The following is a 15,857-nucleotide window of genomic DNA, read 5'->3' on the forward strand; positions in this document are numbered from 1 at the left end:
TAACAGAGTGGATATATATATATATAAATATATTTATATACCTTTGGTGCGGCCGATTGCAACCAAAATACGAGGTGCACATCTACATGTTATAGCAGTCCTATATACAAAATTTCAACGTCCTGAGGCTACTCGTTTTTGAGTTATGCGAGATACGTACATACGCACGTATGTACATACGTTCGTACAGACGCCACGAAAAATTCTCTTCAGAATTAATTTTAAAGCAGTTTTATAATTTTTTTGAAGGAAAAGAGTATTTTATTCTGTCCTTACGAACAGATATCACGCAAAAACATCGTTAAATTGCATTCGATAGCGGTAAAAATGGATATTTTCGTTGAAATATGCTGCCTGAAACTTTTCTCGATTACAATACTTCCTTTTTACTTCGTACAAGGAAGTAAAAACAGTTAGCCGTAGAATATTGACATTTTTTTTATACGGAACTGCTGTACGTATATATAGCTATATATAGCTATATATATATATATATACACACCCAACCCCTTTACTTAAAAGTCCTCATCTGGCTTTTATTTTCATAATCATTGGTCGTAGATATGTACTTCTGATTAAAGAGGTCTTTCAAAAGACGAAAACATTCATGTTTTGGCAATACCAAATTAAAAAAATTAATTTTCGAATTAGTTTAAATTTACCTTTATACTCGTTATGAAAAAATAAAATTATAAGGGGTTTCACTCTCGTAAGACAAAATTAGACCTGGATATTTAATTTCAAAATTTACAATTTTTGTTATTTGCCTTGACGGACTGGTTAATTAAATATATTATAATTCGAAGAAATAAGTTTAAGGGAAATGAAGCAAAAAATTATGTATAATTTAATAAACCATACAAGGAATGTTATGTGGTGTTTACATGAGATTTTTTTGTTACTTAATGAATTGTTACTACTGAATGATTATTTGCTATTTAATGAGTTAATAAAAAATCTATGCATGCAATATATAACATCAAAATGGCGTAATAATGTGGAAATCTTGATCTTCTGTTGACTATTTCATTATCAGCATTTGATTGGTTTATAGAACTAATTTTTAGTTAAAAAATATATATTATTTAATTTCTTTTTAGATCTTCAAAACTGTTAAGTATCTTGCACATTGTCTTTGAGGAGAGAAGAAAAATGTTAAAGTATATCAGTAGTCTCAATTTTCACACACGTTTAGTTTACATCCTAATTTTTTCGGTGGTAAAATTACAATCACAGTTGTAACACATAGTTTCATTTTCAAAATTTACTTCTTTTATCACACATGAAGTAAAGCAAAATCCATTCTGAAAAAGAATATTTTACAAGTTCTAAAATGTAAGGTACTTTTCCATTTGTAAAACTATCGCAAGAGACTGCCCAGTCTCCTGCGATAGTTTAAATTTACTTTTATACTCGTTATGAAAAAATAAAATTATAAGAGGTTTCACTTTCGTAAGACAAAATTTGACCTGGATATTTAATTTCAAAATTTGCAATTTTTGTTATTTTTCTTGACGGAGTGGTTAATATCAATAACCCAGTCTTTCTTCAGTCTGTTGGTAATATGTTTTAGGTATTTATACGTGCGTAAAAGAGGCTAATTATAACATTTTAATTCTGTGCTTAATTAGTCCTGCGTTGACATGCATTACGTTCAAAATTCATATATTGGGTTTGGCCAATTGCATACGTTCAGGTTTATGACGTCTGTTATACTTTTACTATTTCATATTGGAAACATTTTGCTGCTTCTGCAGTTAAAAAATGAAAGATTTATTAGAGAAATGACTAATAAGAAATCAATTCACAGTTGACTTGCAAAATCTCGCTCAGGAGATTGAGGCAGTAATGTGAGCCTCATGGCTATCATTCTTCCTCCATTAATTATTATCTTTGATAGCTCACATTTTTATTTTAAATTCTTATCTTTTATTAAGCTACTTATAGACAACTTAATGTTATCTAATCTGTATCATGATATATTTGAGAATTTATAAATGGCCAGGATTTTTTCTAAATAGATTTGAGTAATTGATTATTTCTACATTTTACTATTTAGTTTTGCCTCCTCTCCTTCGTTATTTAAAACCATTACTAAGTTGTACATGCATAAAACATTGTTGTACTTTGAATAATAATAAATAATAATTTCACTCCTTATTTTCCTTTAACCATAAGATGATTGTTGTTTACTAAGTCTAGTATAATAATGTTATTGATGTTGCATTTAAACTAACATTAAAAATAAGCTAATGAGATATCGTTAATGATTAGAACAGATAATTCTCAATAATATACAATATAATCATATAACACCACAAACAAATGAAATACAATATTTCATGAAAAAGTAGATATTAAGAAACATTACTCATATAAAATTAAAAATGTTGTTTCTGGTTACCTGTCGAAACAATGTATAGATCAGGTCGTTTTTATTGCATAGAATGACAGTAAATTCTATTTATATTAAAATTAAACTGAGTTATAATCGTATATTTGTAACAAGTTTTACATTGTAGATTACATTAAAAGGAACTATTTGTATTTTTGTACTTTAGTATATAAGATTTCACCTTTTATCAGATACTAAATGTCTGTTTTAATCATATTTTACAGAAATCTGAGAATTACATAACAATATTATTTAATGACAAAAAATATTACTTCTTATAATTGACCTTGACCTCAATGTTAAGAACTTTGCTTGACCTTGAAAACTTTCCGGATCCTTAAAAACGGAGAATTCCAGAAATAATGTAAAGGGAATAACAAATCGGATTTAAAATTTTCTAGGAACTGTTTTGTTAGTCGCATAGGAAAAAAAATTTAATCATCCACTAGTTAATTGGAAGTAACCATCGAACCTAAAAATTTACTTTTAAAAGCGCAGATGCCAGTATCTGTACTTATTTTGTGCTGAGGATAGCTGTCAAAAGCAGTTCTGATTTTATTGACCATGGCAAGTCTTTGCAGAGCGTGGCTTAAATGCAAAAAGCACTGATACTCATTCTGATTACGTTAAGGCTAACATAATTGTTCACATCTTCAATAACCATGCAGATAATGAAGAATGTTATGTGAACGTGTCTGAAAGTCTTAGATTTCTATCCATGACTTTCAAACACATTCACAGAGGAAAAATTTTGGAATTGACGATTATCATGTTGATGATAGACTTGAATTTCAAATATGGAAGACGTTAGAAATGAATCATTGAATGATTGTGAATTAGGCCCCATGAAACGAATGTTAACAGATGTTGTACCATTTGAATATTGGGGGAAAAACAAAGAACAAGAAAAAGGCCGTGGATTATTGGTTAAACCTTAGAGGGAGAAAAAAAGATGAATTCTATCGTCAGTATAGCATAGATTTTGATGCGTAAAATTGTTCAGAAAACTTGATTCGCCATCATCCTTCATCCTTCTATGATGAAGAGTAAATGACATGTGTTCTCTGCAGGTAAGAATACCGCATTCTTACCGTGGGTAAGCCTTTGCTTTACAGTGTTCGTCCGCAAACAGAGTACAATGCACAATTTTTTAAGGCTATTTTCACCTCTGAAACTAACGTTTAAGTGTTAGAGGATATCTTACGTTAACTAGTGATACCACTAATAAAGCAGTTTATTGAAATTTTTAACACTGATGGCTTTTGCAATTCCCTCACGAGATGAAATTTAATGTAAATCATTTGTAACAAGCAGGGTTGGAAGATTAAAATTCCGATTTAACACAAAACAGTGTTAATAAAAACTGTAATTAATACCAGCAATTTTTATATGTCATCTATATATCCTATGAACCTCTGATCTTGGGCATCAATGGCTTTCTCATTTTAGCATAATGAAACTGTATTATACATTTTACGAGATATAAAGTTATTACCATTTCTAAAGATAAAGTGATACCTGACTAACATCACTTTATCTTCAGAAATAGGCGAAGACTTATAGCTCGCTCAGATACTTACGAAGGAGATTTTTTTTTAAATTCTTTTTCCAGCTTTTGATTTGACTAAGAATAAAGTGGGTAATATTATATGCCTGGTAATATGGTAATTATTATCCTTTCAAATATGGATTAAAATGGGCTAGTGGATAAGTAAATACAAATATTGTGGAAATTTTAATTGATGGCCGATTTGTATATTATTACTTGGGGTTCTAGAATCCCAGTGGTTTCTTTCTTTGATTTTGTTATCATCTTTGACATAAAGGTAAACATTTTAATTACTGAAACAGTTACAAATCATCATTATTTCAAATGAAAAGTACATATATTTTCAAATATTGACAAATTGTTAGTCAGAATTGCTTAATGATGAACATATTAATTTGTGTGCATAGAGAATTACTTTTATACATATAAAAATTGCTTTATCTCTCACCGTACTGATCATAAAATACTTTTGAAATGACAATATTGTTTGTATTGTTGTTTTTCACATAAATGATTTTAGTAAACATGTGTTGCACGTGATTTTGACATAAATATTTTTAGTATCAAAAAAGCCATTGAAAAAAACCATAGAAAGTAGAAATGCATAATGATTTTTGTAAAGCCAGTCAAATTTTAAAAAAAGGGCAACATATTTGGATATAGTTTAAAAAAAAAAGAATATTTGAAACTTTTAGTATATTTTATTATCTGCTTACATTCTTAAATAACTTTATATCAAATAAATTTTAACATTGTAATCTGAGTTTTAAGAATACTTTATTAATATTTAGAGTTCTTTCCGGAATGCAATTCAAGTGCATGATTACAATTTCATTAATTTAGAACTGAGCAACAAAATCTCTTTTATCCAGTCATGGAGTTTGCTTCCACCTAGTATATAAGGTATTTTATTTAAAAGAGCCATATTATGATATCTTATTGACGAAAAACAGTACATAACTATAACTTATTGAAAATGAATAAATTAAGAAGAGAAACTCTCCACACTCTTACTGAAATTTAATGTACTTTCATGTTCTTTGGTAATCCACAGTTCAATTCGTAACTGAGGAACAGCAGTTCGTAGTAAAATTATTAAAATCGCACAGAAGCTATCTGGAATGAAAAAGGAAAAATTGCGGCTTTGATAAAATCTAAGCATATCAAAATAATTTTTCATCTTCTTCAAAACTTCAACTCACTAAAGAAGAATAGATGTAAAATGAGTAATGATAAGACAGAACACTCTAATCAGCTGCTGATTTTGCTGTAAATGTTATAACCAGGAATATCAAACTTAAAAATAGTACTGCCGTATAAACTCGTTTGAGCAAATATAGGATTATTAACAGAGTTCTTACGTAAATGTGCGACTTTTTTTGTGTACTCTTATGTAAAAATGTGTACTCTTATTAAAAAAAAATTTCAAACTGATGGCAGCAGCGAGCGATGTACTTCAATAGTAAAGTCCCTTCAGGAGATTTCTATGCCTGTTCCACATTATTAATATTAATATGGAGATAATCCCATCGCATTACTCCTATTCTGTCTCATATCACCTATTCCTACCCTGATCTGAAATTTAAAATATTTTCAATCGAAAATCAGTGTCATGCCAAACTGCCCATACCGTGGACTGAATTGTGGCAGCTTTGAATCAGGCACTCGAATTTTAGATCGCTTCTACAGACTTTATTGTACAAAACTTATGAGAGCAAATCTCACATTCAGATGAAAAAAGGTGGCTGAGGTGACTGCATCTAATGAAATCGCATCTAGTATTTCTTATATAACAGTTACGTATGGATTCCAGAGTGTATACTTATAGAATGCATGTATTCTGTGAGGAAAGCAATAAACAAGAATTTTGGCATGCAGGATGGTAGCGAATGTAGCTTTTGGTGACACATAGCAAAAGAGGGCACATATTTTTCTCTACTGTATTATGTGCACAGTATCCCTAGACTATGGTAAGAGTTCTGAATTTCAGCGCTGTTTCGTACGCTGAAATAGAAGTCTGGAAGAATAAAGGTATAACTGTTATAAAATCTTCGGTGGATTTAACGATAGCATGGAACCATATTTAAAAAATGTTGAACACACTAATTCACTTACATTTTTTGTTTTAAATATAGTATGTAAAATACCTTAATTATGAGGATTTAAAAGCGTTTCTGAAAGCTTCAGATGTCAGAGATGATGATTGTGACTTAAACATATAAAGGGAAACTGAGTTACAGAACAGAATCACGACTGAAATTCTTGTCATTGAAATCAATCATTGATCACGATTTGAAAAAAGTAAAGGTGACAATGGAAAATACAACGTTCATGGGCATCTTAAAAATGCAATTATAAGTAATGATAAAATTACTATTTACTTGGCATTTATCGAAAGAGTAAAAAATATTGCATATGACACGATTTTTTTTTGGGGTACATTCATCCATTATCTATAGTAAACATCTACAATATGGTTTCTCACTTGAAAACTGATACGGTTACAAGAAACACAAAACTGGTGTACATTATTCGTACAGCAATTCTCTATCAGAAGCTATGTTTTCAACAATAAAGCCAGTTGTCTTAGAGTTTGCATGGATGTACACAAAATCTGAAGAAGTTTTAAATAGTTGTATATAGAAATACGTCCTCAAAACAAAATTTCCTCAACTCTTGGAGTAATTGATTGGTTGTTGCTAATGGAGTATATTTGTTATGCAAAGGTGCTGCAGTTTATAAAGGAAATTTTCTTGAAACAACATGAAAATAGCGTTTTCCAAAGCAGACATATTTAAGAATTTGCGAGGCAGACCTCTCAGTGTAAAATCTGTCGAGAAAAATCTGTTGTAAGCTCTGAAATTAAGATTCAGAGGAAAAGGAAATAGATTGTTAAACGTTGGGAGAAGACAAATATGATGCAGTAATATTTTATTTCTTAAAAGTATATACATTTTAAGTGATGAAACCTTTTTTAAAAATATTTTTTCTGAAAATGCTTTTTTTTTTTTTTTTTCAACTTTTGGTACGCTACGGAAACACTGTTTCATGCAGATAGATAATCATTTAACATAACATAAGATTAGCGATTTTCCGTTCATTAAACTTACTTTAGCCTTTACTTATTAGGCCCACCAGCGGCCGAGCGGTAAAGACGCTGAACACTGGTAGTTCGGCTCGAGGTTCGAATCCCGCGAACGGGCTGGCTGCATGGGCGTTTTCGTGGTTTTCCCCATGTGTAACGTGTATACGAACCAGTTTCCCTTAGAAAGTCCTCCCCGAAAGCATCCGTCCCTTTAGGCAGATAGCCCTCGTGTGCTTTGCCATAATTGAATAATCCAATCCTTTATTTATTATTGTTTTACATTGCGAATTTTATTTTAAACATGTTTGAAGTAGCGATAAATAAAGTTTAAAATATTTTACATATTTATTAAACAAAAATAAAAGTTAAAACTGATTCATTAAATTAAGGGAATTATTTTCTGTATTCTGAAGTAATTTCAAGGTAAAGCTTTTGTTAATGTTTTAAAAATATGTATTTCATTATGTACTTAAACTCTGTGATTATAAAAAAGTATGCTATGCCTACAATGACATTTTAAAATTATTTAGAAGCCAACACGCATGCACATTACCTGCCGATTTTTAAAAATAAATTTAAAGTCTCATAAAAAATTATAAAGATATATATGCGTACTTAAAGAAGAAAAACACATTTAAACAACAGCCAAATTTACAGCTTTTCATTTACCGTACACGTTATTTATTCCCCTTTACCTTTATGTACATTTATCTATAATTACCTCATTATTTTGCTATAAGAAGCTCCTTTTTCTTATCCTTTATCCTATCTTTGCATGTGGTTCACCGTAAATTACAGTTATTTGCAAGTTGATTACAAATCTAAAATGTTAAGAAACTCTGCGTATTAATAGCACTAGCCCTAGAAACTAAACATTTGGTATGTTTAAAATATTTACAGTGCATATGGAGCGGTTTAACTTCTCTTCAAATATCACGAACTTTCTTCTGCTTCTCGGAAGTAATACCTGCTTAACTAAGTGCTTTTAGTTTGCGAATTATTGTGTTATTTAAAAGCTTGTAGTAATGAACTGAACACAACGAAATTTAACCAGTGTTGCGAAGGATAACACTTACTGCAGCGACATAATTTACTGAATTGAAAAATTATTCAGGCAAACTTCTTAAGTCATTTTACAAGAACAAAAATAAAAATGATACAATACTCAAGTGGAATGAACTATGCAGGAATTCTACTACTGCCTCTTTGACTAAACTATATTTTCCTTCCATTCCTCACAGACTGAATAATAAACACTTTTTCTGCAATTTTGAAGCTACTCAATTTATAACTGGACATGGTAAATTCAATTCTTATCTGAAGAGATTTATATTATCTAGTACAGACTTGTGTTCATGCAGTTTCAGGGAAGTGCAAAATGTTTGTTGTTCTATTATTCAAAGCTCAAGGAAGGACGAAAGGAACTCATTCCTAGGTTAAACTCTGTGAATATTACATTTCCTCCCCCTCTTCACGTATTTGTCCAACATAAAATGGCTTTCTCTTTTTCCTGTAATTTTATCTCTTACGTGTCATCTCTGAATTTGTAAGTTTATTTTATTTTGTGTTCTGTTGTTGTATTTGTTTGTTTTTTTACTTACCTCTGTAAACCTGATCTATGTGGTGCACAAGGAATTTTAAATTTTCAATAAAAAAAAAGTTTACGTAGTGCTCTTTGCAAACGTAAACTGTACTGAAGTTCAGCCTTAATATACAAAGAGCAGAAAGTAATAGAAGAATTATCTACATTTAATGTCTTCGTTTATCGTACATTTATGTGCATTTCAGGTACTACTAATGTCACCATGTGAATTTGCAAGCTAAAATGTTCACCATAGATTTTAACATTTTACAACATATTTGGGTTTATTTCATAGCAATAAACGATAAAATAAACTAATATCTAATAGGTAATGTCATGAGTACCTGAAGTATAGGATCTGCATACATGTTTTACACTCATGACACATTCAATTCTTTTTTGGGAGGTGTATTTGTGTGCTATGCAATTTGTTTGCTAATTCTTCAGATTGCTGCAAACTTCAAAATTTTTTCCAGTATGTTTATGGATAAAAATATGCGAATCTGCAAAACCTCTGCGAGTTTGAAATCCATATCATATATATAGAGAGAGATAATAATACGCAAAACGCTATCTGGAGTTTCTACAGAGGCTAAATATTAAGGGCTAGTGTCACTAATAAAAAGTCTTAATAACGTAACGTTCAGACAAATATAAGAATAATTTGACGTAAGTAGTTGCTTGAATGTGAACAGCCGACGTGCAAATCTTCACTGTAGCATTGTTGTATTCAAAGTTAGTAAGCAAAGCAAGGTTAATCTAGAAGTAAGAGCACAGTTCCACGATTCCTTCTGCTGGCAGTGTTATGATACTAATAATCAAGTTGAGGAATAGACTTGTTGTCAACCTTTTCAATATTGTTGAAAAACTTAAACCTTTTGTAAGAGAGGGCTTATCTAATTCCGTGCAAACTTCTTCAGTATCTTCTATCATGAAAGCAATCTTTACTCTCTGTCGGGAGCTAATATGCTGTTGATTACTTTTTCATCCCTTGATATCCACCTGGATTTCTTTGACCTTAGCAGTAAGTTTTATATATTTGCTTCTCCTACATTATCATTTATCAATATATAGCTAATCACCTTAGGTGACTTCTGAGCATCTAAAGTACTAGATTTGAATACCCGCTAAAACGAAAGTTCTGTTCCTTCATCTGTTGGAAGATCTTTTTGCGTTTTTTTTCTATTCATAAATGTCAGCTGTGTGCTTTACAGTTTCTTATTAATAAACTCTGGTTCTTAGTTTTTTGCTTTATATAACTTTATGCAATCGAAAAATGAAAGAAAGTTTCAATGCGTGCAACGTCAAGTTAAAAATTGAACTGGTTTGAATGAATTTAAATGGACATTATTGCTTACTGTAATGCATAATAAATTTTAAAGAGGAAAGGAGCCGATAAATCATGTTCCAAAGCAAGGTATAATTCAAAATTTAAGCAAATTGGAACAGTTTGATATTGAGTAATTTACTATCGAAGTTTAAACATTCTTCTGTAAAAATGCATTATGCTTCTTGCGTTATGCAATCGAAATCTTTTATAGCTTTCAGCAATGCTGAGCTTAGAAAGGCTTCAGAGGTACTTTTTATCATCGTGTTTCAGCCTCCTATAAGATTACATTTGAAACAGTAAAATTAAAAATCAACTGTATTTCTACAGTAAATCAAAACAGAGAAAGTCAAGTGTCATCTGGATACGCTAACTACTACACTAAAACGGCAGGTAGGATAAGTGTCATATTTCTTACTATGTAATTATTTTGTTTCTCAATCATATTATTTAAAAGAGATTTAGAGTATAATGAACAATGAATTAGATGTTTTTTAATTATTCTCCACTTACTAAAATCTATCAACTAATAGTAGTTTTAATTTCACTTATAATTTTTCAAACCTGCTTATGCTGCTCTCTATATGAATTCCTCTTCCCGTTTCTCTCAGCTTCACTTTTTAATAATGAAGATTTATGTATTAAAAATAATTAATTGATTCACTTAATGAAATCATTTGCTGTGAAAAAGGCAAACTGAGGCATTCAAACTTTTAGCTGCCGATTGGGAATATTTAAATAAAAAAATATTTAAATTAATAATTTTTCAGACTTACGTTACTGCAGGTTTATTTCGATAACTATTTAAGTGTAAATAATGTTTGAAATAATTAGTCCAGCGGAAAGGTAATATAATATTATTTATTGTGAATAGAAATGTCCAGGTGCTAATTTTTTAATGTTAAAATTATACAACTTAAATAAATTATTGAATTTTTAATATTCAAATTAAAATTAGTTCGAAATTTAAAAAAATTACGTGATAATCACTTAATAAAGCTCGTGAGCTAAATTAAATTTATTGCATGTATCGTAAATGAAATTATTAGAGAAAGGATTGAGTACGCATTAGATCTTAGTATTATCAAATGAAATAGGCCGAGACAGGCTTTGCGGATTCCCTCTTGTAAGAATTGCATTTTCAGATGATAAAATTAGACAAAAAGAGTAAGGGATAAAATTCTAATTATAACTGAATTTGCTGGCTAAAAAAAGGTGTCAGAAAAAATTGGCGATGTTCAAGTTTAAGCGTGTAATTTTTAATTAGTGTTACAAGTAAGTTCAAGCAAATATATCCTTGGAGTATGTCACGGCTTTTTCACTGAAACTCTACTTCAATAAAGAAATAATTCTAGACTCTAGATTTAATCTTTCCTTTTTAGACGGATATTTTTAGCATATAGCAGACTTTTATAAGATTTATGAATGTAAATTTTGCTATTTATAACATTATAATATATTATTTTTTCTTCCCTTTTGTAGCCAAACCGATGGCATCCCTCCGACATTTGCCAAGAAACCGTCTATTCGCCAAGAGGACGAGGGGAGGCGTCTTCTCTTCGAATGTCGAATTTTAGCCGATCCTAAACCTACCGTCTACTGGTTCCACGACAATAATGCAGTTAAGGAATCAGCGAGGTGTAAGGTACGAGTAAAAGTATTCTGTATTGTGTAATATATAAATTAAAACTGTTGAATTCCAGATCTACGTTGCAGATAAAATTAATCAATTGGTAAAAATTAACCGATCCATGCTTAAAATTAGAATCTGGAATATACGGAAGATCCGTCATCCAAACTTTTTAATAATTAATATTTCCGAATAATCTCGAAGAATATTCGAAGAACGTATGGAAATAAGATACAGAAGTGGTGCGCAAAGATATTGGAAGCTATCTCACCACTTTTCTGCTAAATGTTTTTGGTTCCCTAAAATTTCTCATAATCACTATTCCTGTATTCACCTACATCAACCAGCTTTCAAAATGAATCCTGAATTCAGATATTTATTTCTTTTATTCCGTCTTCTTCATATTTTGGTTTAAGGACATAAAAACAACCTGCTATGTGTGTATATTAGGTTAATCTTCTATAATCGGGGTGAGTGTCAAACTTGGCGCGATTTTCATTTAATTATGGTTTTCGGCTCTGTGTTTTCCTGCGGCAAACCTAGAGTTTTATTTCGGTGCTTGTAATGAGTGCGAGTTTAGTGTAGCCAGCAGATTCTTCTTTTTAATTTAATTTTGAAATACCGTGTTTGTTTATAAAAGTTTTACTATTTTATATTTGCAGGAGGTTAAGCAGTTGTTGGTGGGAGAATGTTGGATTTCAGATGACGGGAAGTTTATAACTTATGAATGTTTTCATTTAATTTTATTTAGTTAATGTTTTCCGGATCAGTTAATTATTTTTTTAAATTTTCCTTCTTGCAAGTGGCTATCGAAAGATATGGAATATTTAAAGTTTTGAACGAAAGTTGTTTAGTGTGTTGAATTCCACGAAATAGTAACTTTTATATTTTAGTAAGTATGCATCCGTTGTTAGTGAATTTGAATATATTTACTTAATTGACAATTTTGGAGTTCGAGGAAAGTGTAATACAATTTATTATTTTATTATTCAGTATAGTATTTTATCATGAATTACATATATAGGACTATGTTTTTACTTGCAAGACTGATGGACTTTGTTTTACTCATCTAGTATTTTGTCATCTCGTCTAGTATTTGTCATTACTTTTCTGTTTACATAAAATAACGGCATTTTACTACTGCAAAACTAAAAAAATACTATTCTGTTTACGTTTAAAAATCACAACTTTGTGCTCTCATTCGCGCCAAAAATTCGCCAAATTTTACAAGCCAAAATAGTTTGGCACCAACTAATCCCGGTTATGGTTCATTAGCCGTATATTATCCATAATTTATGTTCCTAAACATCCGTAAAAATTATGTACTTAAAATTAAGACGGTTAGCAGTTATCCATTATATAAATAAGTGCTTTTAGTTGGTGACTTTTCTATGATTACGTAGGAGAATAACAAAGCTAGAAAATAAATTTACCTAAAGTAACATAATGCTATAAAAATTAATTCTTTACTAGGCACAGTTATTTTTAACTATGAAAAATCGGCAAATAAAACACTCTAATCCTGCTCTCAAAGTAAATAATCCAAGTCCTACTGTATTTGGAAAGATAGCGACCTATTAGCTTCAGCTCCTTTTATAAAATTGCTGCGTATTTTATAAAATTGCTGCGTCCTTTTATAAAAATATTCTAGTCTCATCTGAAGTAGCGATTACAATCTAGTAATCGCTACTTCAGATGAGACTAGAATATTTTTTAAATCGGAATCACTAAGAATCAGCTATGGCCTCAGTGAGGCTGGAAATCCGGCTTTCCGATGGTAGCCGGACGTAGCTACCATCGATAACTTTCTAATTACGACACGGCCCACCAGCGGCGAAGCGGTGTCGTCCCTGAACACTGGTAGTTCGGTCCGAGGTTCGAATCCCGCGAAGGGTCTGGCTGCATGGGTGTTTTCGTGGTTTTCCCCATGTGTAACGTGTATACGAGCCAGTTTCCCTTAAAAAGTCCTCCACGAAGGCATCCCTCCCTTAAGGCAGAAAGCCCTCGAGTGTTTTGCCGTAATCTAATAAACCAAACCAATTACAACACGTATTTTACACGATAAGGAATGGGAATATTCCTTACTGTTTAACATTAAATTGTTTACGGAAAAGTTTTCCCCTTTTGTTTCTAAGGCTGCGATTTGCAGATTTGGCCCATAACATTACTATTTTCCTAATATCTATGTGCATAATATCTCTTGTACATAATTCTTAAATGTTTAATATTTTTTTGTACGCTTTCACTATTCTTTATGGTTATATAATAATGACTGCAATGTCTTCAAAAAATGTTGTATATTATTGCTATTTTACCATTCTAAGTAGTAATATAAGCATAAATGTTTTTAACTGAATTTTTCAAAACTGAAGAATGAGATCTTTTAAAAATTTTATTTTCCTTTTAATTCGTGTTTTCCATATAAGTATTACCATAAAAATATATTTCAATAATGTCTAAAAGTGTTGTAAATTTTTTATTTTCTTAAAGTTTTAGCGAATAAAATACGTATTATGCTTTGAATACTCTTTCTTATATACTCTGGTAATTTCCCTCACAAATGAAAAAATGTTTTTATTGATAATATTTTTTGAATTTTTTAATCTAAAAACATATTTGTATAACGCTCTAGGAAATGATATTTTGTGTAAAAGGAAAGATTACCTGATTTTAAATGGTTGATTGAAATCGAAACCAAGCTTTTTGGCTATCCCTTACATAATCCCTTACATGGGCACATTTCTCTCTCATTTCATAATTTTTATAATCTACTTTATTTAGCGAAATTATTTCAGTTTTAAAAATTTATTATATAAAAAATTGATTATTAACCGAATTTTTGATTTCAGTAAGCTATGTAAACTACCCGACATTGAAAATGCAACACCAAGAAAGTGTGTGTGTGTGTGTATTGAGAATATACACACACACACACACTTTGTATTGAGAATACGGCAAAGCACACTAGGGCTATCTGCCTAAGGGGAGGGATGCCTTCGTGGAGGACTTTCTAAGGGAAACTGACTCGTATACACGTTACACACCACGAAAACGCCCATGCAGCCAGCCCGTTCGCCGGATTCGAACCTCAGACCGAACTACCAGTGTTCAGCGGTTTTACCGCTCGGCCGCTGGTGAGCCAACACCAAGAAGGAGTGGCCAGAAAGTGATGAAACTTGGCAAATAGAGAGAAAATGGCTGCGAACTATAAGGGATCTTTATTTCGAAATTATGTGCATAATATAGTGTCGGGTCAGTAGGTTGTAGGGCACACCTTGGACGGCGACATACGAAGCAGCACGTCTAAGTACAGAGTAAATGAGACTACGGGTGATGTTCTGAGGAATGGCTCTTCATTTCCTGTCAACCATTTGTCACAGTTTCCTCCTGAACGCGGCAACGGTAGGGTATGCAAATGGCGTTCAATCACATCCCAAATGTGTTCGATTGGTGAGAGAACAGGAGAGAGCGGTGGCCAGGCAAGCATCTCTACATCTTGCAGAGCACGTTGGCTGGGTGCGGGCAGTGTATGTGGTCGGGCGTTATCCTGCTGATAAAGGGAATTGGACAATCTCTGAAGGTACGGGAGTATCACCGGCCGCAGCACTTCAATCCACGGCTTGTAGAGCCGTCATAATGCTCTGAATTCGAACTAGAGGTGACCTGGAATAGTACGCAATTGCGCTCCAAACCATGATGCCGTGTTGTCACATGGTGGGGCGTTCCACTATTGCTGTCGGATTTGGACCTCTCTCTACATCGTTGCCACATTCGTACGCGGCGACTATCACTGGAGAAACAGATGCGTCACTCAATTGAGAACACACCCCTGTGCCACTCTGTTGTCCACATCGTTCGAGCCCGCCACCATTGCAGACGTTGGCGTCTATGATGTGGAGTCAACGGCAGTCTTCTTAATGTATTTAGCGAGTGCTGGCCACTATGCACTAATCAACGGCAAAGGTTCTGGTCAATATGGGAACATCCAGGATGTCTTGAACATGCTGCAGAATGGAGGTAAAAGTGTCTTGCGGGTGCGTCACCGCTTGTCGGCGGATGCATAGATCCACGCGTACTGACGTCACTCTGGCTGCACCGGCACCTCTCGAGCTTGTCACATTTCCTTTTTCAAGCCATCGTCACCATAGCCGGTGCACTGTGAGGTGTGTGTCAACGTAGATTTGCCGTATGGAACAATCTGTCCTTCTCAGTCCAATCACGATACCCTTCCTAAAATCGTCTGTCTGCTGGTACTGCCTACATTGACGACAGCCTGGCATTCTTTGCTG

The 15,857-nt window shown here is 32.2% G+C and overlaps 1 protein-coding gene across 8 annotated transcripts in view; it reads left to right on the forward strand.

Moving 5' to 3' along the window:
• LOC118198052 (twitchin-like) overlaps positions 1-15,857 on the forward strand; it is a 480,648-nt gene that overhangs the window by 126,868 nt on the left and 337,923 nt on the right. For all 8 annotated transcript variants that reach the window (XM_085825414.1, XM_085825418.1, XM_085825417.1 and 5 more), the window contains one exon: positions 11,421-11,583. In XM_085825414.1, the coding sequence (XP_085681540.1) occupies positions 11,421-11,583 (163 nt within the window). The remainder of the gene's footprint in view (positions 1-11,420; positions 11,584-15,857) is intronic.

This window comes from Stegodyphus dumicola, chromosome 10 (assembly GCF_044657685.1).
Source record: "Stegodyphus dumicola isolate Sdum_Otavi_A_Nest chromosome 10, ASM4465768v1".
NCBI lineage: Eukaryota > Metazoa > Arthropoda > Arachnida > Araneae > Eresidae > Stegodyphus > Stegodyphus dumicola.